Genomic DNA, 19,245 nt, shown 5'->3' on the forward strand with positions numbered 1-19,245 from the left:
TAGGTGCAGGGAGGAGCTCATGACCATGAAAGCTGCCACAGGAAAGGTAAACCTTCTAAGGACTAAGTGCTTTGTGAAAGTGATCCTCTAAGCTAAATCACTTGTTTTTTAATACCAGAAATACATTTTATAGCTTAGCCTGTCTACATTCAAAAGGTAATTCTCTGGAGAGACCTAATAGTGACTTTCTGGTACCTGAAGGGGGCTACATGAAGGATAGAGAGAGACTGTTTGCAGTGACAGGATGAGAGGCAATGTCTTCAAACTAGAGAAGGACAGATTTAGACTGGATGTTAGGAACAGGCTCTTTACCATGAGGGTAGTGGAGCACTGCAACAGGTTCTCCAGGGAGGTGGATGAGGCCCCATCCTTGAAGATACTCAAGGTGGAGCTCAGCAGGGCTCTGGGCAACCTGATTTAGTTGAGGATGTCCCTGCTGACTGTAGAGGAGGTTGGAGTAGATGACATTTTGAGGTCCCTTCCAACCCAGATGATTCTATGAATTCCTCTCAACTTCTGCTATCCATAGCACTGCATGCCTAAGGCCAGTGGAGGAAAGAAACCATCTGGGTTAAGCATAGAAAAAAGGTGTGTACACCACTGCCAGCACTCCAAGGACTTCAGCAATGGGCAGTCTTGACCTGTGCGCTTTCTAACAGCATGGAATGATTGAATTTGCAACTGTACTAACATCCTCTGAATGTGAGTAACAGAGAGCAGTGGGTTAAGGAGACAGGGAAGATTTTCACTGTTTAGAAGGGGACAGCTTTAGCAGTCAAATAGAGATAACAAAGGTGGAGAGCACAGGGCTGCTACATCGTGTCTGAAATGCTCACGCTTACTAGGACAGTCAAGAAAGAAGCACTGTCTCTGTGTTCTTGTTTTTGATAATACAAATCTGTGATAGTCCTTAGAGAGGTCAAGGCTCCAGTACCAGGCACTCACCACTGCTGCAGGAAAATGGTATTTGCATTAAGGAGCCTACAGTTCAAATAGTGCTCCTGCTCCTCTCCCATCCATGTCTGCCCAGTCTGAGAGTTAAAGCAGGTGGCAGGAGTTAGAGCTGATGGCTGAACTTCTGAATCCCAGTGTGCTGATGCATCTGTTAAACTCTGCTGCTGTCTGCACTCATCCTGAAGCCAAAAGGTCTGAGTAAATGCTCAGGGCTAAAAGCACTATGGGATTTCTGCCCTAGAAACCAGAATCCAACATAGGCTGATTTTAAAGGAAAAAGCAAATGTATTGGTTCCTATTCTGACCAGCTTGCTGCCACTATAGCACACAGTTTGTATTCTGTTAGGAGAGGAGAAGCCCCATTAAAAGAGTAGGATGACAGCCCTGAGCCTTGGGGGGAGATGCAGAGGTACCCAAAGCTGTTGATTTTGGCCAGGGAATACACAGGTTAACAGTAGTTTTAGCATTTACACAGGACCTAGAAAGGTCTTCAATGCTTTGCACAACAAATAAAGTAACTTCTTAATTGTGTCCTGAAGATTTATATGTGATGTTAGCAAGGCTAGGGCAGCAAGAACAGCTTTGACTGCAGAGCAGATGAAGGCAGCTATGCCAGGGAGGGCTCCAGCTTTGTGTTCTCCCCACCCAGACCAGCCCCCTTGCTTCTAGGCCATCAATTTACCCAGTGCTTGAGCAGTCAAATTCCATACTGGATTCTGCAGGAATTTACATGAGTCTTTTTGTATACAAATCTCAGCTCCTCTTCCCTCTCAACTTGGTGGAAGTGCCAATACACTACAAGACTTGCTTCTAGGACGTTACTGGTCACTTTGAGAAATGGAAGTTTGGGGATTAATTTAAGTGCTTAGTTGTCTTTCTGTACAGAGATGTTTGATTAACAGCAGCAAAACCATCAGAAGGAGCAAATCTGGGTCATTATGTCACCGCTGTGAGAGAGTATGACAGCATATGCTTTATCTGAGTTTAAGACATCCTGCTGCCAAAACCAGCCTGCAGAATGGTCAGATTTCATAAAGGTAGCATTCAGACTATTTGTACTCGAGACTTGTGCATGTGGTCTACCTGGAGTTCAGCAAGGCCTTTGACACTGTCCCCCAGAGCAAACTGCTGGCTAAGCTGTCAGCTCGTGGCTTGGACCGCAACGCTGTCCAGAGAAGGGCAACAAGGCTGGTGAGAGGCCTTGAGCACAGCCCTATGAGGAGAGGCTGAGGAAGCTGGGATTGTTTAGCCTGGAGAAGAGGAGGCTCAGGGGTGACCTGAAAGGTGGTTGTAGCCAGGAGGGGGTTGGTCTCTTCTCCCAGGCAACCAGCACCAGAACAAGGGGACGCAGTCTCAAGCTGTGCCAGGGGAAGTTTAGGCTCAAGGTGAGGAGAAAGTTCTTCATGGAGAGAGTCATTTGTCATTGAAATGGGCTGCCCAGGGAGGTGGTGGAGTCACCGTCCCTGGAGGTGTTCAAGAGGGGACTGGACGTGGCACTTGGTGCCATGGTTTAGTCATGAGGTCTGTGGTGACAGGTTGGACTCTATGATCTTTGATGTCTCTTCCAACCTCGGTGATAACTGTGATACTCAATTACAGGTTTATTTTAAATTTCCTCTTGCTTTACTGATGGGACTGTAGTGTTCATTTTTCACACACCAAGCACTGTTGTGTAGTCTCAAGGGAATTATTGTTACAGATTTAACAACTGTGACACATTTAAGGAAGAAATTAAAGGCTGAGAGGATATGACCCAAGGTTTCCACGGAGGTTTGCCAAAATGTCACTTAAATGCCAGTGTGATTTTAATAGGAATTGCTCTTTCAGAACTCATCTCAGTAGCAGCCATACTGTCATTGCACATGCTAGAAATAACTTCCTAAATTTTATTTTCATTTGGGAAACTCCTTTTAACTACTGGGTGATTAATGTGTTAGCTTTCTGCACTGTGCAGCTGATTAACAAGGAGGAAGTCGATAGGTGAGAGTGTGTAAGCAAAAATGTTTGAGTTAGATGCCTCATGTGCCCAGAAGACATTAACATCCTCAGTCCCACCATGTAAAACCTTTACTATCATTTTTTGAGCACTTGTTTGCACAGTAAGATATGATGGAGAACAGGATAACTTGATGCATTACTTCCAAATGTTTCACAAAAAGGCTGCTTTAAAGGAAGCCTTAAACCTTTACTATGGATATATTATTTCTAATTGGGCATAGTATTTATGTCCTATTTGTAGCAATTGATCTAGCTATTATTAGCCTGTTACTCCTTTGAAAAAACAGGATATTGGAGACTTGCTGCCTTATTTGGGCTTCTTTTTAGCCTTTACTATTTTAGAGGTAGCTCTTAACCATCTCCAAGGTAACAAGGCTTGGGCTACATAGAGACAAGTTGGGACACAGCTAAGTACAAAGCCCATGTAAGGGAGACTGTAGGAACATACTAGACTCTTCCACCCTTTAAAAGGCCTGTGGACAAATTTCTGTGGAGCTCTGAACAGCAGCAAGCAGAGCAGTATCCAGCACAAATGGCAGGTGAAACCATGCTGCCATTATGGCCTAGTAATCCACAGCCTGGGGAGCTGAGAGCCAAGTAGTACAGAAAGACAACAGGCTGTTGAAAATAAAAAGCAACAGAGAAGGTAACAACAAAAGCATGTGCGCAGGCTTCCTGCCATTTCTGTTTCTTGCTGTTGCCTTTCTACCCAACAGCAGAACCCGGCAGCTGATGTGAAACAGCCTTGCTTGAGTATTTATCACTTGAAATCTCAAAGTGGCTATGGTGATCCTGATGTTTGGTTCCCTTTGTTATTGTATTTTATCAGAGCTAAAGCAAAATGTGCCTGTGAGCAGTCCCTCTACTGTACTGACAATCTGACTGCAGGATTGCAGTCATCAAGATCCTTTCAAAGGACTCGTGTTTTTTCTAGCCCCAAATCACACCAGACCAGTGAGCTTCCATAAACATCTCCCTGTACTCATCCAGCCACAAACGCACACTTTGTGTATACCCTGTACTTTCTGGTGGCATTTGCATTATTGAAGGAAAAAACTGCCAGCAAGCTCAGTGCTTGGAGTGCATCATGCTGGGTTTGAAAGACCCCTGGGTTTCCCCAAGGCAAACAAGGAGTGCCTAGAAGTTGTCTTGAACACAGGCACTGCTAATGACACACTTGTGTTCCTTTTAAGTGACCTGGTAAAGCAGGAGGCAAACATAACCACCTCTGCTGGCATAGCATCCCTGCCTACCTCAGCTAATTAATTACAGCAGTTGCCTGCAATTTACAGCCACCTTTGGCTTGATGCTCTGATCATCACCATTTGGCACTCCAGGGGATTCAGGAATGATCATCAGGCTCTATGATGGCAGCTCAACAGAAGCTCCTCCCAAACTAAGAGGTAAGATGTTAATAAATCCCCAGCTGCTGAAACAAAGTCACTGCCAGCAACTTAAAGTGGCAATGAATGAACAGGACTCCATAGCAGCTGGGAAGGAATGAGCACTCAGCAAACAAAAGCACTACTCTCAGCATCCTAAAAATCTATCCTTGGAAATAACATACAAACATACAAGTGTACAGTTCCCATTTATTTTACTTGAATTAAATAAAAAAAAGTGTGATTTCCACATTACACTTCTAAAAATTTTTTTTTCATCTGAAGCAGTCCTAGCAGAAAGGAAATAAAATCCTCCCACCCTCCCTTGAAATTTAAACATACCAGCTGGTAGGCCCTGGAAAAGTTTGTAGCAATGTTACCTCATTGCAGAGTGAAAAGGACCTCAGGAACAGACTCCATTGCCAGTCCACCATGACTAACTTCTTGTTAACCCTTCATGGTTTTCACTGTCTGAACAGCATCCAGAACTCCCTTCTGGGTTGCCAGACACATATCCTGACAGAAAATCCAAACTGTGTTCTTGCCCACTGAACGCTGGCACTGCTGGTAAAGTCTGAGCAGAGTGCTCGTGTCTAACGAGGTTGGCCAAGCAGTCCTGCTTTAGCTGCCAGAGCTTCGTTCTGCTGAATGTGGTACTCTTGAAACCTCATAGAGATCCTCTGGGTCATTTTTAAGTATTTCTGTAGGCAGTGGTCTGAGCATGTCATCTAGAGGAAGAAGGAAACAAGAGGTATTAAACAGTACAGGACCCCAAACAGGACCCAAAGTATAATCACATACAGGGATAAATGATTCTATGACTACATCTCATATTCTGTCTTAACCTTCAAGATAAGGCCAACAGCACCTTTGCTTGCATCAGACAATGTGACACGGAGGACTAGGGAAGTGAATTGTCCCATTGTGCTCAGCACTACTGAGTACCTTGAATACTGTGTTCAATTTTGGGTTCCTCACTATGAGAAGGACATTGAAGTGCTGGAGCATGCCCAAACAAGGGCAGCTGAGTTGATTAAAGGTCTAAAGAACAAGTCTTACGAGGAGTGGCTGAGGGAACCGCGTTGTTTATTCTGGAGAAAATGAGGCTGAGTGGGCCTCTTATTGCTCTGTCTAAAAGAAGGTTTGTAATGAGTTTGGTGTTAGTCTCTTCTCCCAGGTGGCAAGTGACAGCATGAGAGGAAAAGGCCTCAAGTTGCACCAGGGGAGGTTTGAGTTGGATATTGGTAGAAACTTCTTCACTGAAAGGGTTCTCAAACACTGGAATAGGCTGCCCAGGTAGGTGCTTGAATCCCCATCCCTGGAGGTGTTTAAAAGATGCAGAGATGTGGTGCTAAGGGATGTGGCTTAGCACCAGACTTGGCAGAATTGGGTTGGTGGTTGGACTTGATGGTCTTAAAGGTCTTTTTAAACCAGAATGATTCTGCGAGGGCCTAAGTGAGCACAGCCTGTCTGTGCAGTGGAAAATGAAGTCTAGTTTTTGAGGGATGTCTGAAACAGCTTTTAATATTCCTTCTCATATGAAAGTCTTCATGGAAACATGCCACATCTAGGAGATACTATCATTTAGTCCTTGGGCTCCTCTTGTGAAATTGAAGTATATCAAGCATTTAATTTTGGAGTAAGTGTTAAATCTATTACATTAGCATTTAAAATTGTTTAAAACACATACTATTTTTGACAGCCAAATACAATCTACTGTCTGCTAGTTCAGTTTGATCTTTTTTTGACCTTATTTTTACTAGCTTTATCAGGTTCTTGTATCTGCTTGGCTAACCTTCATGGAAGCAAGTAAAGCACTCGCAAGTACTATCAGTCAGCTGAAGAGGGACAGAAACAGCAGGGCCTCTTCCACCCATGGTATTGTATTTTAAACTTTGAGTTTGTTTTGTTTTCTAAGTGTATAAAGAGTTATGGGATTGTTTCTGAGCGATTCTAAAGATTACCGTGTTGCACAATTGCTAGAGAACCAGAAGCTGCTTTGATTCTGCATTAAGGGATGTGAAAAGCAGAGAGGATGCCGATGTACACACCTTCTCTCTCCTTCACCTGGCATCAGCTACAGCAAAACCAGTTAAGTGAGAGTGAAGCCTCAATAGGAAACAAACCCTGGAATTACCCCAAGCCCCTGCTCCCAGAGGGTGTGGTATTTCTGCTGAGGTGCTTGGGGATGTTTAGACTTGCAGTGCAGCCATGCTGTAAGAAAGAGGTCAGAAGCTATTGTTGTGCCCTTTTTTGGGGGGGCAGGGTGAGGTTGGGTTTTGTTTTCTTTCAGTTTGTTTTTCTCAAATGTAGATTCTGAGGAGATTCATGGAGGTATTCATCGTAATTCTTTAGTAAGAAACTACATCTTTCAATAGGTGCATAGACCTTTCCATATCAGATCAGTCAAGTGGTCCAAAGAAAACAGGACATCCCAGGTCTGCAGGGAAGTGGGTGTCAGTCTCTTCTCTGAGTAATAAGTGATAGGACAAGAGGAAATGGCCTCAAGTTGTGCCAAGAAAAAAAAACCAAAAGGGTTGTCTGTCCTTGGAACAGGCTGCCCAGAGAAGGGATGGAAGGATTTAAAAGACATGTAGATGAGATGCTGAGGGATGCTGTTTAGTGGTGACTTGGCAGTGCCGGCTTAGTAACTGCACCCAATCTTAAAGGTCTCCTCCAAACAGAACAGTTCTATGAATCATTTTAGAAGACATTTTAGTAAGACTTTGGGTAGCAGAAGAAAGTATAATCCTCCACTGGAAAACAGACAGCATCCCAGAGAGGTAAAGAAGTTGTGCTGCTAACAATTCTGTCAGTTCTGTTGAATGACACTCTTTGTTTTGGTCAAGCAATTCAAAATGAGCTGGTAAAAGTAACCAGACCTTAGCCAGAATAATTCTGACCTTCTGCAGTCCAAAATCCCACTGAAGCAGATGCAGAGATCAGGGAAACAAGGAACAAGCTGAAGGAAGATGTGATTTTTGCCTGTGCTGAGGAGGAAGATGATGCTCAAAACCACTGGCTACTTTAAAACTTTAGGTTTTTCTCTCCTCCTGCCAGCAGAGTTGAGCAAAGGCTTTTAATCAACAAAATGATAACATTCTCGAAGATGAGAGGCATAAAAACATGCCACCTGTCTTATCAAGAGCTTAATCTCTTTTTTCCTGTGTGACTCTGATGGACTGCCCTGCAATGCAGAGAAGGGGATTTACCAGTCAGAACTCAGAGGCCTGTGCTTCTGTGATTCACTACTACACAGGGAGTGTGGGCAGAGGTAAACAAGTATTTCACTAGGACTCTACCTTCAAAGAATGAGATGCATGAGGTAGGGGGGCCTATAAAGATACTCCCATCAGAAGCTGAGGCACAAGAACCTCCTCTGGTAGCTCAGAGAATGAAACACAGAATTGCAATAAGCAGCCAATACTCAGGTGAGAGAGGGGAGAATTTCTGTGTGACAATGGCACAATTCAAGAGGTCCTAGCCTTTAGTTTGTCTGTAGCTGATGATCAAACACATCAAAAGCAATAGGTCTTGGATGGTTTCTTTTGTAAACAAACTATTAGGACACGGAAGCATTTCTCATCTTTGGATGTATAGGGAGAAGCAAAACAACAGGCAAGACATTTCTTCACTAACTTGCTTCCTTTCTCACTTGGAGACATGCAACTCATATGTCACGTGCCATAGTCCCTACATTCCACTGAAGAATGATAGCTGGCTTTTTAGCTGGTTGGAAGATCAAAGCTTTCTTAGTTGCTTCTGATATTGGAATGCTACATAGCAACTCCACCAAAGGGGCATTAAAATCATTTACCTACCTCTTCTGGTTGAACCTCTCTGCTAGTGAAATCCTTTATGCAATCCAGGAAGCAGTTTTCTGTAAGTTTATTGTATGTTCCAAGAAATTCCTTGAACTAGAAATAAAAATTGGTCAATGAGTATTCTAAAGATTCTGCATTGCTTTTTCCTTACACACAGCTGCATGGGCCATCTGGTGACACTAACATTCAAAGAACAAGTCATTGGAGGGGGTGGAAATCAGGGAGGACTTCAGTACTAAATGCTGATATACTTAAATCAGATACTATACCCTGCCTGCCAATGGGCAAATGTTTACATTTTAATTGCTACACAACTAGCCTTAACTCTGACAACTTAAAACTTTTTTTGTCTTTCTCCATGGCTTACACCTTTTACTATACCTGACAAAGTAATACAAGATCTCCAAAGCCACCACTCATGCATACAATATCTTACCTGTTTGATCTGATCAGACTCTGATATTTGTCCAGCCATTTTCCACCACCTGTGATTCTGTCACCTAGTCTGGAAAGAAAAGCAGAGTTTTAACACGATGGCGATTGGAGTCAATACACATGACCAACATGATTGAGTATTGTTCCAGTATTGTAGGACTATAGTGCGAGCATATAGCACAGTAATGTAAAGCAAGGAAGAAGAAGGGAAAGTAGAAGTATGTACCAAGGGAACTTCTACAACTTCTATAAACTCAGCATCGCTGGCATAGCTTCATTGGTTCTCACAAGTGACCACACATCGCACTGTTATAGATTATTGGTCCAACTACTAAAGACGCGCAAGGTTGTTGATGGAGGTGCATGTCCTGTTGTCCCAAGATAACTTTCTATGTTTATAGCTACCAGTGTCCCACTTCAGTTACATGCTGCAGGCACAGCGCTCTTTTGCTACACTGCTAGCTGGCTCTGCACTTATGCTGAGCATGGCCTACTAGCATGTCAGGCTCTAGGCCTGCACTGCTAGATTGCTCACACTGCTCGTCGCTGGCATTGCCAGAGTTTCACACACAAAGCATATATATGGACAGTAACATTTGACAACAAATGGAATTCTTCACATTCTCGAGGTGTATTTAAGTGTAACTTTTTCAAGCCATCTGCTTGAAGGAAAGGGATCTATCTGAAATGTATTCCAAGACAACTCCAGTTATGAAACCTTCCCCAATCTACCTGTTAACTGCTTTCCTTTAAACCCTTTAAGCATTTCAAACAGGTAAGGTGACTTAAGCACTTAAAAATTACCTTTTTTACAAAGTAAAAATGGGGCAGGAATAGGGGGAGAAGGAAACAATAACATTCTCTAGCCTTATAGTTTTGGTGACTTTAGATGTCATCTGTAAAAACAGTAAGGAAAAAAGGCAAATATAAGATGGTAGCCACTCTGAATAGATGCAGCATAAGCCAGCCTGCATCAGAGAAAACAATGTCTGGTTTCTATACATTCTCACCAAACACTTCAACTAGAACAAATGTTCTGGTCACTGGATATAGTGAATTAAAGGCAAAAAAATACCCCAAAAATATAAACAAATGAGAAGAGCCTTACAGGAAGTGAAACAGACAGAGAAATAGAAGAATGAACAGCCATGGATCCAAGAATGTAAGCAAGCATCTTCAAGAAAGACTTACATTCCTAATGCAGCACAGTAAACAATTTAAGGCTTGAAAGCATCCCTGCAGGTTTCCTAGAATACTGAAAGCCACTTTTCCTTTCTCCTTAATTCACATCTTATGTAAGACCTATCACAGATGACAATGCAAGCTCAGGTTGGGTGTTGATGAGAACAAGATCCTTCAGTTCAATTTACACAATTAGCACTGAAGTGTAATCACTTTGTGAAAGAAATTCATTTAGCCCTTTAGCAAGGGCCACTCACAATTAATCTTACATTATGCTTTGCTGAATTCTGGGCAAGATGCTCACGTTTTAAAAAGCTTAAACAATTCCACTGTCTCATCAGTGGGAAGGGAGAGTGAGCAAGGCTTCTGAACAAGAATAAAAGGACATTAAAAATTATTTTTACAACAGAAAGAAAACTAACCAACTAAAAATAACACCATGGAGCTCTCACAAGCATGCACTCACCCTGTACTCCTTCCCCGCAGAAGTGATTATAATGTCTCCCTCTTAACATTACACTTTGTCACTTCACAGAAACGCAGTTCAGGGATTGGAGGCAAAGAGCACATATGACTCCTGGATTTAGGATGACTGCCCTCAGGACCAAGAATTCCTCATGGGCAGGTTAAGAAGACCCTACAGGATATGGTTGCTTTGCAGAAAGGTGGTGTTACTCAGGTTAGGGTACAGCTCCAACTTGTTTTATGAGACATGGATGTAACTGTCACCTGGAACAGCAAGTAGTGAGTGAAAGTGGATAGCTACTCCACTCTCATTTTCAGCCTTTTAGAAGAAAGAAAGTCAGTCAGTGACAATTCTATAAAGTCAGATTAAGTGGATTATTAAACAGAGAGCTGGAAACCACAGAGTAGAGGAAAAGACTTCAGTCTTTTCCAAGCAACAGACAGCTAAAAGCTCCAGCTGTCAGCGCTGCTTTCTCACACTCAGTATTGCTTCATTATGCTGTTTATAACATACTTGAGCTTTTGTTCTCCTGTGACTAAGTTTGGCAAGCTTAAAATTACAGATTTACTGAACTACAGTTCCACAGAGCTTTTACACTTGCACTTGGGAGACAGCCGATTTACCTCAGCACAATGGCACTACCTGATTTGAAGTGTCTGAAGCACTCCTCCCTCTGCAGGTATTTTACCCTTTCCACACAGCAGGCAGTGAAATTATATAGCTCTACTGCGCCCCTTCAGTAGCTACAAACTGCAGGCAGTTGCCTTAACATCTAAAAATGTGCTACCTCAACCAGAAATGTGGGTATCTGGTTTATTCATGGAGGCTGTTAAATGTATCATGTTACTGCTGTTTGTTCCCTTTCCCTCCACCCTGCGAGACAAGGGAAAATAAGTGAAGAAAGAGCCTATTATGAGGCCTGGCAGCTCAACCAACACACCACAGAGCTTCTTACCTAGCTGCTCACACAACTTCAGCCTGCTTCAGGTTTAAGTCTTTGCAGCTTGGTTTTACTTTCTTCTGGGCTAAATGTGATTTGAGATTTCAGCATTGTGCTTTTAAACATGTCACACTGAGGGAAGTAAAATAAACATGTGGCAACAAGGGCCACATGTCTGGATGTTCTGGTTCACCAGGAAAGTAGCAACAGCTGGAAAGTCTCCCTTCTTGAATGGCCCTGGAGCTCTTCCAGATGTTTTGATGTTCTAAAGAGACCTTCTCTTAAGATAAGCCTCTCTGAGCAAAACTTGTAGTTAAGGATAACCTCTTCCATCCTCTTTACAAAGATAGTAAAACTTTTAGCCTATAACAGTTGGACTTAATTATCTTGAAGGTCTTTTCCAACTTAAACAGTTCTGTGATTCTATCCAAACCTACTCTCTCTGCAAAATCCATGTCAGCTCCCAGCCCTGTTTTTAGAATCTGGAAAATGCCTCCAGTATTTCCAGCTGCTGTGGCTGCCACTCCCATTGCCATGGAAACATGAAATCACTGCAGAGTGACAACTTTTAGAAAAGATCAAGTACACCCAATGATTAGGTTAAGGATTCCTAGCTACCCTGGGTTAATCATCTGGTTGCACAGCAGGAGGAACAGGAGGCAGAATACAGAGGTCAGAACTCTTCTAAAACTTATCTGCAGGAACACAGCTTCCTCAGCTGCATCTCCAGACCTTTGGAAGCAGAGGCTCATGAACATAACTGAAGCACCAGTAACTGGAACAGACCTTTTGATTGTTACTACTGTCCTGCTGAGTGGCTGAAAAAACCTGCTTCCATTTAACAGCCCAGAGCTCTTAGAGTCGAACCACATTCCATAGACTACATCAAGGAAGGCTTTTTTCCCCAGTGATGTCATCATCATCAGTGTCTATTACCTAATCTTGAGTCAACGGTAACCTTTCCCATGGAAACTAAACAAGCCCTGTGTTTCGGGGGAGCTATTTCAACCTTATTGCAGGGGACTATATTTTATTGTGGTGGTGGGTGTGTGGAGAGACATAAATCCATCACATTTTTAGCCTGAATAACAGCTTGAATTAGGTGTAGGTATGACCTACTCTCTGCGTTTTCTTCAACCTTCAGTTCCAATCATACGCTCACGAGTGTGCACATACCCCCTGAGTTTCTGCATGTGTGTAAAAGGGACAAAGAAGAATAAAAATAGCAAGTCAAAGAAATATGTGAAGATAAAGTACCCACAATTTAGAGAGAAAGGGTTTGGGTTTTTTATCATTGGGAATTACTATGCTAGAACCTGATTCACATCAGATTAAAAAAAAAACAAACCACATTGATTTAAAGAGCTCTTGAGCTCCCAGTGCTGTGAACCTCAGCAACCAACTCTCAGTGTTGCACCAGCACAGAAAGGCATTGGAAACAGAATAAACAGAATTAACCAGGCTGGAAAAGACCTTTGAGATCATCCAGCCCAACCTATCACCCAACACCATCTAATCAACTAAACCATGGCAGTAAGTGCCTCATCCAGTCTCTTCTTAAACACCTCCAGTGATGGTGACTCCACCACCTCCCTGGGCAGCCCATTCCAATGGCCACTCACTCTTTCTGTGAAGAATTTCTTCTAACATCCAGCCTAAACCTCCCCTGGTGCAGCTTGAGACTGTGCCCCCTTGTTCTGTTGGTGGTTGCCTGGGAGAAGAGCCCAACCTCCACCTGGCTACACCTTTCCTTCAGGTAGTTGTAGATGGCAATAAGGTCTGCCCTGAGCCTCCTCTTCTCCAGGCTAAGCAACCCCAGCTCCTGCAGCCTCTCCTCATAGGGCTTGTGCTCCAAACCCCTCCTCAGCTTTGTTGCCCTTCTCTGGACACATTCCAGCAAGTCAACATCTTTCCTAAACTGAGGGACCCAGAACTGGACACAGTACTCAAGGTGTGGCCTAACCAGTGTTGAGTACAGGGGCAGAATGACTTCCCTGCTCCTGCTGGCCACACTATGCCATGCCCCTTCCTGACAGAAAGACAGAACCCAGCTCTCCCCTACACCCAGAGCGGGTTCAGACACTTCCCTCCAGACTAGGTCTTGTAGTGTGGTTACACACTAAGGTTTTCTTTATGCACCACAGTCAGCTTTCAGAGGCACATGGTGAGATAATAAAGGGACTGGTCAGAAGGTGGCTGCGTAGAAAGATGCAGAGATTGCTTTAATGCATGATCTTGTGGAATAGCATATAATTCATTATCTAGTGGAGGGTGTCCCTGGATGTGCCAGGGAGGTTGGAACTCCCAGCCCAAACCATTCTGTATGATTCTATCTCACAGCTATCAGCTAGACCATACTCTGAAGAGAAAGAGGTCAATGGTAGAAGTGGTGCCTTAACACCAAAGGTGAGTTAACATAGTAAGTTGGAAATCAGACATTCCAAGAGCCTTTTTGAACAGACTGAACACATGCAATGAGGTCTGTCCTGTGAGAAAACACACTTTTCTATAAGTGGTTGCCTATTTCAAATCATAGAATGCTGTAGGGTTGGAAGGGGCCTTTAAAAGTCATGTAGTCCAATCCCCTTGCAGTCAGTAGGGATACCTTCAACTAGATCAGGTTGCTCAGAGCCTGGCACAACCTGAACTGGAATATTCCCAGGGATGGGACATCTACGAACTTTCCCAGCAACCTGGGCCAGTGTTTCACCACCCCTATTACATAAAGTTTCCTCCTTGTACCTAGTCTAAACCTCCCCTCTCATAGTTTAAAGCCATCACCCCTTGTCCTGTCACAACAGGCCCTGCTACAAAATCTGTCTGCAGCTTTCTTACAGGTCCCCTTTAAGTACTGAAAGGCCACAGTAAGGTCTCTATGAAGCCTTCTCTTCTTTAGGCTGAACAACCCCAACTCTCTCAGCCTGTCCTCACGGCAGAGGGATTTCAGTCCTTGTATCATTGTCGTGGACTCCCCTTGCCCCACTCCAACAAGTCCATGTCTCTCTCTTCTGTGCTGAGGACTCCAGAACTGGACCCAGTACTGCAGAGTAGGCTTCATCAGAGCAAAGGGGCAGACTCCTTCCCTCGGCCAGATGGCCACGCTGCTTTGGATGCAGCCCATGACACAATTGGCCTTACAGGCTGTGAGCACACATTGTCAGCTCATCTCCAGCATTTCATCCACCAAATTAATTTAAATTAGACCTGGGTGATACTTGCGACCCAGCAAGACAAAAACCTGAGCTGGAGATAAAACAACTGCCACACGATTTCGGGATATTTTTGTTTGTTTGATTGCATCCTTCAGTTCTTGCTTTCAAGGGCACCTTGAGCCCCTTCACCTTAAGGAGACCCTCGCCAAGCCAAGCCCCAACCCAACAGAGCAAACTCTCTCCGGGCCTGTGCAGATACAGATCGCTTTCCATCCCATTGGGAGAAAAGAGTAGGAAGCTAGGAAAAAATCCTCCAAATGGACAGCTTTTAATTCATCCATGGCACCTTTCTCCTCCCTCCCGCCCCACTTCTCCCGGTAATGGCCGCACCTGGCGGCTGGCCGTGGCTTGCCACCCCCAATGCTGTCCCTCCCCGCCGCCGGGCCAGGCGGCGCTGCCCCGTCCTGCCTGCCCGATCCTGCCTCGGGCGCGCCGCCGCCCGCGCACTCACCCGCACCGCCACGAGCCTGGACCGCGCGGGCAATGTAGAGTAGAGTGGAGTAGAGTGGAGTAGACTAGAGCAGCACAGAGCACACCCGGCCGCAGCGGGCCCAGCGGCCTCGCCGATTCGCCACGGGACGAATCAGCCAGCGCTGACTTACTGACGGCTTTACTTTCCTCCCCGCTGCGCAGCGCTGTTACATGACACTCGCGCTGTCCTGCCGGAGGTTCCGGGTGCAGGTTTCCTTCGGACGCTTTTGAGGCGCGGACCCGAGCGCCGGAGCTTGAGGTGCGACGGCAGGCGCCGTTGTCATGGCAGCGGGCGCTTCCGGTGCGGGCGGCGGGAGCGGGACAGGTAGTGGGTAGCGGGGTTCTCTCTACTCGTCGGGCCTCCGGGGAGGGCAGGTGTGCCCGGGACGCGGCGGGGAAACGTTTCCCGGAGCCTTCTGGCCGCTTTCCCTGCGCAGGGGTAGGCGGCGGGGTGGCCGTCGGGGGAGCCGCTGCAGTAGTGCCAGGCCCTTAGGGAAGGCCTCTTTGTTAGGGTGCTGCTTTTGGACTGTTTTCTAGAGCTGCACGATGCGATCCACATGGAAGAGGAAAGCAATTCCAGCTTCAGCCAGGACTCCGTGGCCAGTCTCACTGCGGGCGACGTGCTCATTCATTCCACTGCTGTCCACAGGGAGAAACCTTTTGAAGCTGTGACAGCTGCTGGTGGCCCTATAAAAAAAGTGACGATAGCTGTCAAGCTGCGTGACGTGGTTTCTCCCTGCCAGACAGCTGATGCGGCTTCGACTGGAGAAAGAACATCCGGCGTTCCTCCAGCCTTGTCAGCAACCAGGGCTCCAGTCAGGGGGGTAACCCCTGACAACCCCCGCAGCACCACATCAGGTGCGTGACTCACCACCATTTCTGGCTTGAGGTACCATCACTGTGTAGTATTTGCAGTCCTATACTTTTTGTATTCTGGTTCTGCAAATACCAGCACTCTTTCAGAAGTTGTGTGTGTTTGTTTTCCTGGACTGTTTTGCACATGAAAAGCAACTCGGTGCAGGATGAGGTGGTTAGTCAGAGCTCCCAGAGCTCCCTTAACAGAACTCTGGACTTGACTCCGGATTGTTGGCCCTTCAGTGTTGGGCAACTCACCTTTATCAGAGAAGTCATTAATCCCATTATGACATTTCACAACTACACTAAGCAGTAAGGTTTTAGTCAGCACTAGAGACAGTGCAAGAACACAGGCACCTAAATAAGAAAGTTAAGAAGATTGATGTCTTTCCAGTGTGTCACTATTCTTAATACAGTTTGTAGCTGATCTTTTTAGACACAGTATCTATCTGCAATGTTATGCCCAAAATACAGTCAGCAAGCAAATCTGTGGAAGATTGTAGAAATAACGTTAAATTGTGTCGAGATGCAAAAAGGAAGGCCAAAGCTCTCTTGGAACTAAACCTGGTTAGGGAAGTGAAGGATAACAAGAAGGGCTCTTTAAATACATCAATAGTAACAAGAAGAATAGGGAAAAAGAGGGTCCATTGTTCAGTGAGGTGGGAGACATGGTGACAGACAATGCAGGAATGGCAGGATTACTGAATGGCTGCATTGCCTCAGGCTTTACTGCAAATACCATCCCTCAGGAATCTCAGATACTGGAGGTACAGGAGCAGCTCTGGAGGGAGGAAGACTCTCCACCGGTCAGTGTGGATTGGGTTAGAGATCACTTTGGTGGAAGTAAAAACCGCACAAATCTGTGGGCCCTGATGGGGTGCATCCATGAGTGCTGAGGGAGCTGGCTGGTGTTGCTGTACCACTCTCTGTCACTGTTGAAAGATCACAGAGAATACAGGAGGTGCCTGAGGACTGGAAGAAGGCCATTGTCACGCCAGTCTTCAAAAATGGCAAGACAGACAACCCGGGCAGCTACAGATCAGTCAGCCTCACCTCTGTCCTTGGGAAGGTGATGGAGCTGCTTGTTCTGGAGGCCATCTCTAACCACATGGAAGAAAAGAAAGTTATCAGTAATAGCCAGCATGGATTCACTAAGGGGAAGTCTTTCTTGACTAATCTGATAACCTTCTGTGAAGGTATGACCAAATGGATAGATGAAGGGAGAGCAGTGAATATCATCTATCTTGACTTCAGCAGGGCTTTTGATACCGTCTCCCATAACGTCCTTGTAGGTAAACTCAAGAAAAGTGGGTTAGATGGTTGGACCATGAGGTGGATTGGTAACTGGCTCGACAACAGAGTTCAGAGACTTGTGGTCAGCGGTGCAGAGTCTGGTTGGAAGCCTGTAGCCAGTGGTGTTCCCTGGGGATCAGTACTGGGTGCAGTTGTGTTCAGTATCTTTATCAGTGACCTGGATAAGTGGATTGAGTGTACCTTCAGCAAGTTTGCTGATGATATGAAACTGGGGTGGATGACTGACACACTGGAAGGCTGTGCTGCCATCCGGTGAGATCTGGACAGGCTGGAGAGCTGGGCAAAGATGAACCTCATGAGGTTCAGTAAGGACAAGTGCAGAGTCCTGCATCTGGGGAGGAAATGACACCAGGCACCCGTACAGACTAGGGGCTGTCCTGCTGGAAAGCAGCTCCGTGAAGAAAGACTTTGGAGTTCCAGCAGTCAGCAAGTTATCTATGGGACAACAATGTGCCCTTGTGGCCAAGAGGGCCGATGGTGTCCTGGGGTACATGAAGAAAAGTGTGTCCATCAGGTCTAGGAGGTTCTCCTCCCCCTTCTGCTCTGCCCTGGTGAGACCACATCTGGAATACTGTGTCCAGTTTTGGGCTCCCTTGTTCAGGAGAGACAAGGATCTGCTGGAGGGAGTCCCAGCAGAGACCTATGAGGATGATTAAGGGACTTGAACATTTCTCTTGTGAAGAAAGACAGAGACCTGGGGCTGTTTAGTCTTGAGAGGAGAATGCTGAGAGATCAGTGTGTATAAATATCTAGGGCACGGGGATCAGGATGAAGGTGCCAGTCCTTTTTTGGTGGTGACTGGTGATAGGACAAGGAATGATGGGTACAAGCTGGAACACAGGAGGTCTCACCTTAACATGAGGGGACTTTATGGTGAGAGTGACAGAGCACTGGAACAGACTGCCCAGTGAGGTTGTGGAGTCTCCTTCTCTGGAGACTTTTAAAACCCACCTGGATGTGTTCCTGTGTGGCCTGCCCATGGTAGTCCTGCTTTGGCAGAGGTGTTGGACTAGATGATCTCTGGAGGTCCCTTCCAACCCCTAACATTCTGTGATTCTGTGCTTGCCAGAGTATTGCTCCTACAAACAGAAAGCTCTGAGGAATCCCAATATTTGGGTGTTCTTTGTGTTTTCATGGAATTTTGTGAGATATTTTGTGGTTTTATACCGGAAGAGAGCTCAAAAGTCTTTTAAACAGCTCTTCTCTCTCTTTACTTTAAAAGATGATTTATTTTTTTTACCTGGAGGGTCTGAGCTAGTGGATGTTCAAGCTACAGCATTACAAGTTTGGCTTTTAAAAGATATGTTTATTGCACACTTAGAGGTTAAATATTAAATGTTGGAAGTAAGCATTCTGAGAAAGCCATTCAACTCTAGTTTTAAATTGCAGAACTTTTGCAGGTGCTAGGGAGCAAAATGAATTTCAGAGCTGGTCAGTTGAACTCTTCACAAAACTCTTGGGAAAAATACCACATTTCCCTGCTAGCTACCATAACTTTAAATTTTACTTGTTAAAATTATTTTTCTTCCCTTGTAGCCTTGGAAAGCAAACAAACCAACCAACCAACCAAGCCTCCTCTTCCTAAAGCCACCTGCTTGAAACAAACAACATACACTGGTCAACCCCCTGTACCAATGAAACTCACATAAATGAGTATACAAAATGAATACAATAAATTGCATCCTTTTCTATGACTTTATTTAAAAATTCTTTGTAGTAGTGTGAAGTAAATAATTTTAAGCATTTTTTTATTAATAGAATGAAACCACAGTGATGCACCAGGTACTCTTCAAATTCAAAACTGACACAGTCTGTGTTAATTGCATAGTCACATAGAATATTAATTTTGTTCCTTGGAGTTTGAGGAGAGGATTTTGGTCTTTTGGAGGTCAATGTTCAAATAGCTTCAAAATGTGTTATTTTTGTAGTGTTAGGAAGACATATTAGTCTGTGACATAATTAAAATGTGTACTGTCCTAAGTGGTCTTCCTCTGCAAGTTATGTTATCATATTATTGTCTCTCTAGACAAGTAACTTTCTTTTATCCTATGACTTTTAGACTTGAATTTGAGCTTGAGATTGTATATTTTTAAACTTTTTTTTTTTAGTGCTGTTTCTCAGAGACTTTTTCCTCTATTGCCAAGCAGGTTTATGTTTTCAGGCTCAGAGAGTTCATTAATGCTTGTAAGCTTTAGCTTGATGATTGTGTCCC

At 44.7% G+C, this 19,245-nt stretch overlaps 2 protein-coding genes across 2 annotated transcripts in view; one reads left to right on the forward strand and one right to left on the reverse strand.

The window, feature by feature from the left end:
* Window positions 1–3,215: 3,215 nt before the first annotated feature.
* On the reverse strand, window positions 3,216–8,668 carry TIMM9 (translocase of inner mitochondrial membrane 9). Its single transcript, XM_009908265.2, has 3 exons — window positions 8,595–8,668; window positions 8,156–8,251; window positions 3,216–5,062 (listed from the first exon to the last, which is right to left on the reverse strand). The coding sequence occupies exons 1-3, from the start codon at window positions 8,631–8,633 to the stop codon at window positions 4,928–4,930; spliced, it is 270 nt and encodes an 89-aa protein (XP_009906567.1). The 5' UTR covers window positions 8,634–8,668; the 3' UTR covers window positions 3,216–4,927.
* Window positions 8,669–15,266: 6,598 nt separating this feature from the next.
* KIAA0586 (KIAA0586 ortholog) overlaps window positions 15,267–19,245 on the forward strand; it is an 80,411-nt gene continuing 76,432 nt past the window's right edge. The window contains exons 1-2 of the mRNA XM_054161707.1: window positions 15,267–15,726; window positions 17,503–17,520. Of these exons, the coding sequence (XP_054017682.1) occupies window positions 15,422–15,726; window positions 17,503–17,520 (323 nt within the window). The 5' untranslated portion in view covers window positions 15,267–15,421. The remainder of the gene's footprint in view (window positions 15,727–17,502; window positions 17,521–19,245) is intronic.

The sequence above is a fragment of the Dryobates pubescens genome, chromosome 5 (genome assembly GCF_014839835.1).
Source record: "Dryobates pubescens isolate bDryPub1 chromosome 5, bDryPub1.pri, whole genome shotgun sequence".
NCBI lineage: Eukaryota > Metazoa > Chordata > Aves > Piciformes > Picidae > Dryobates > Dryobates pubescens.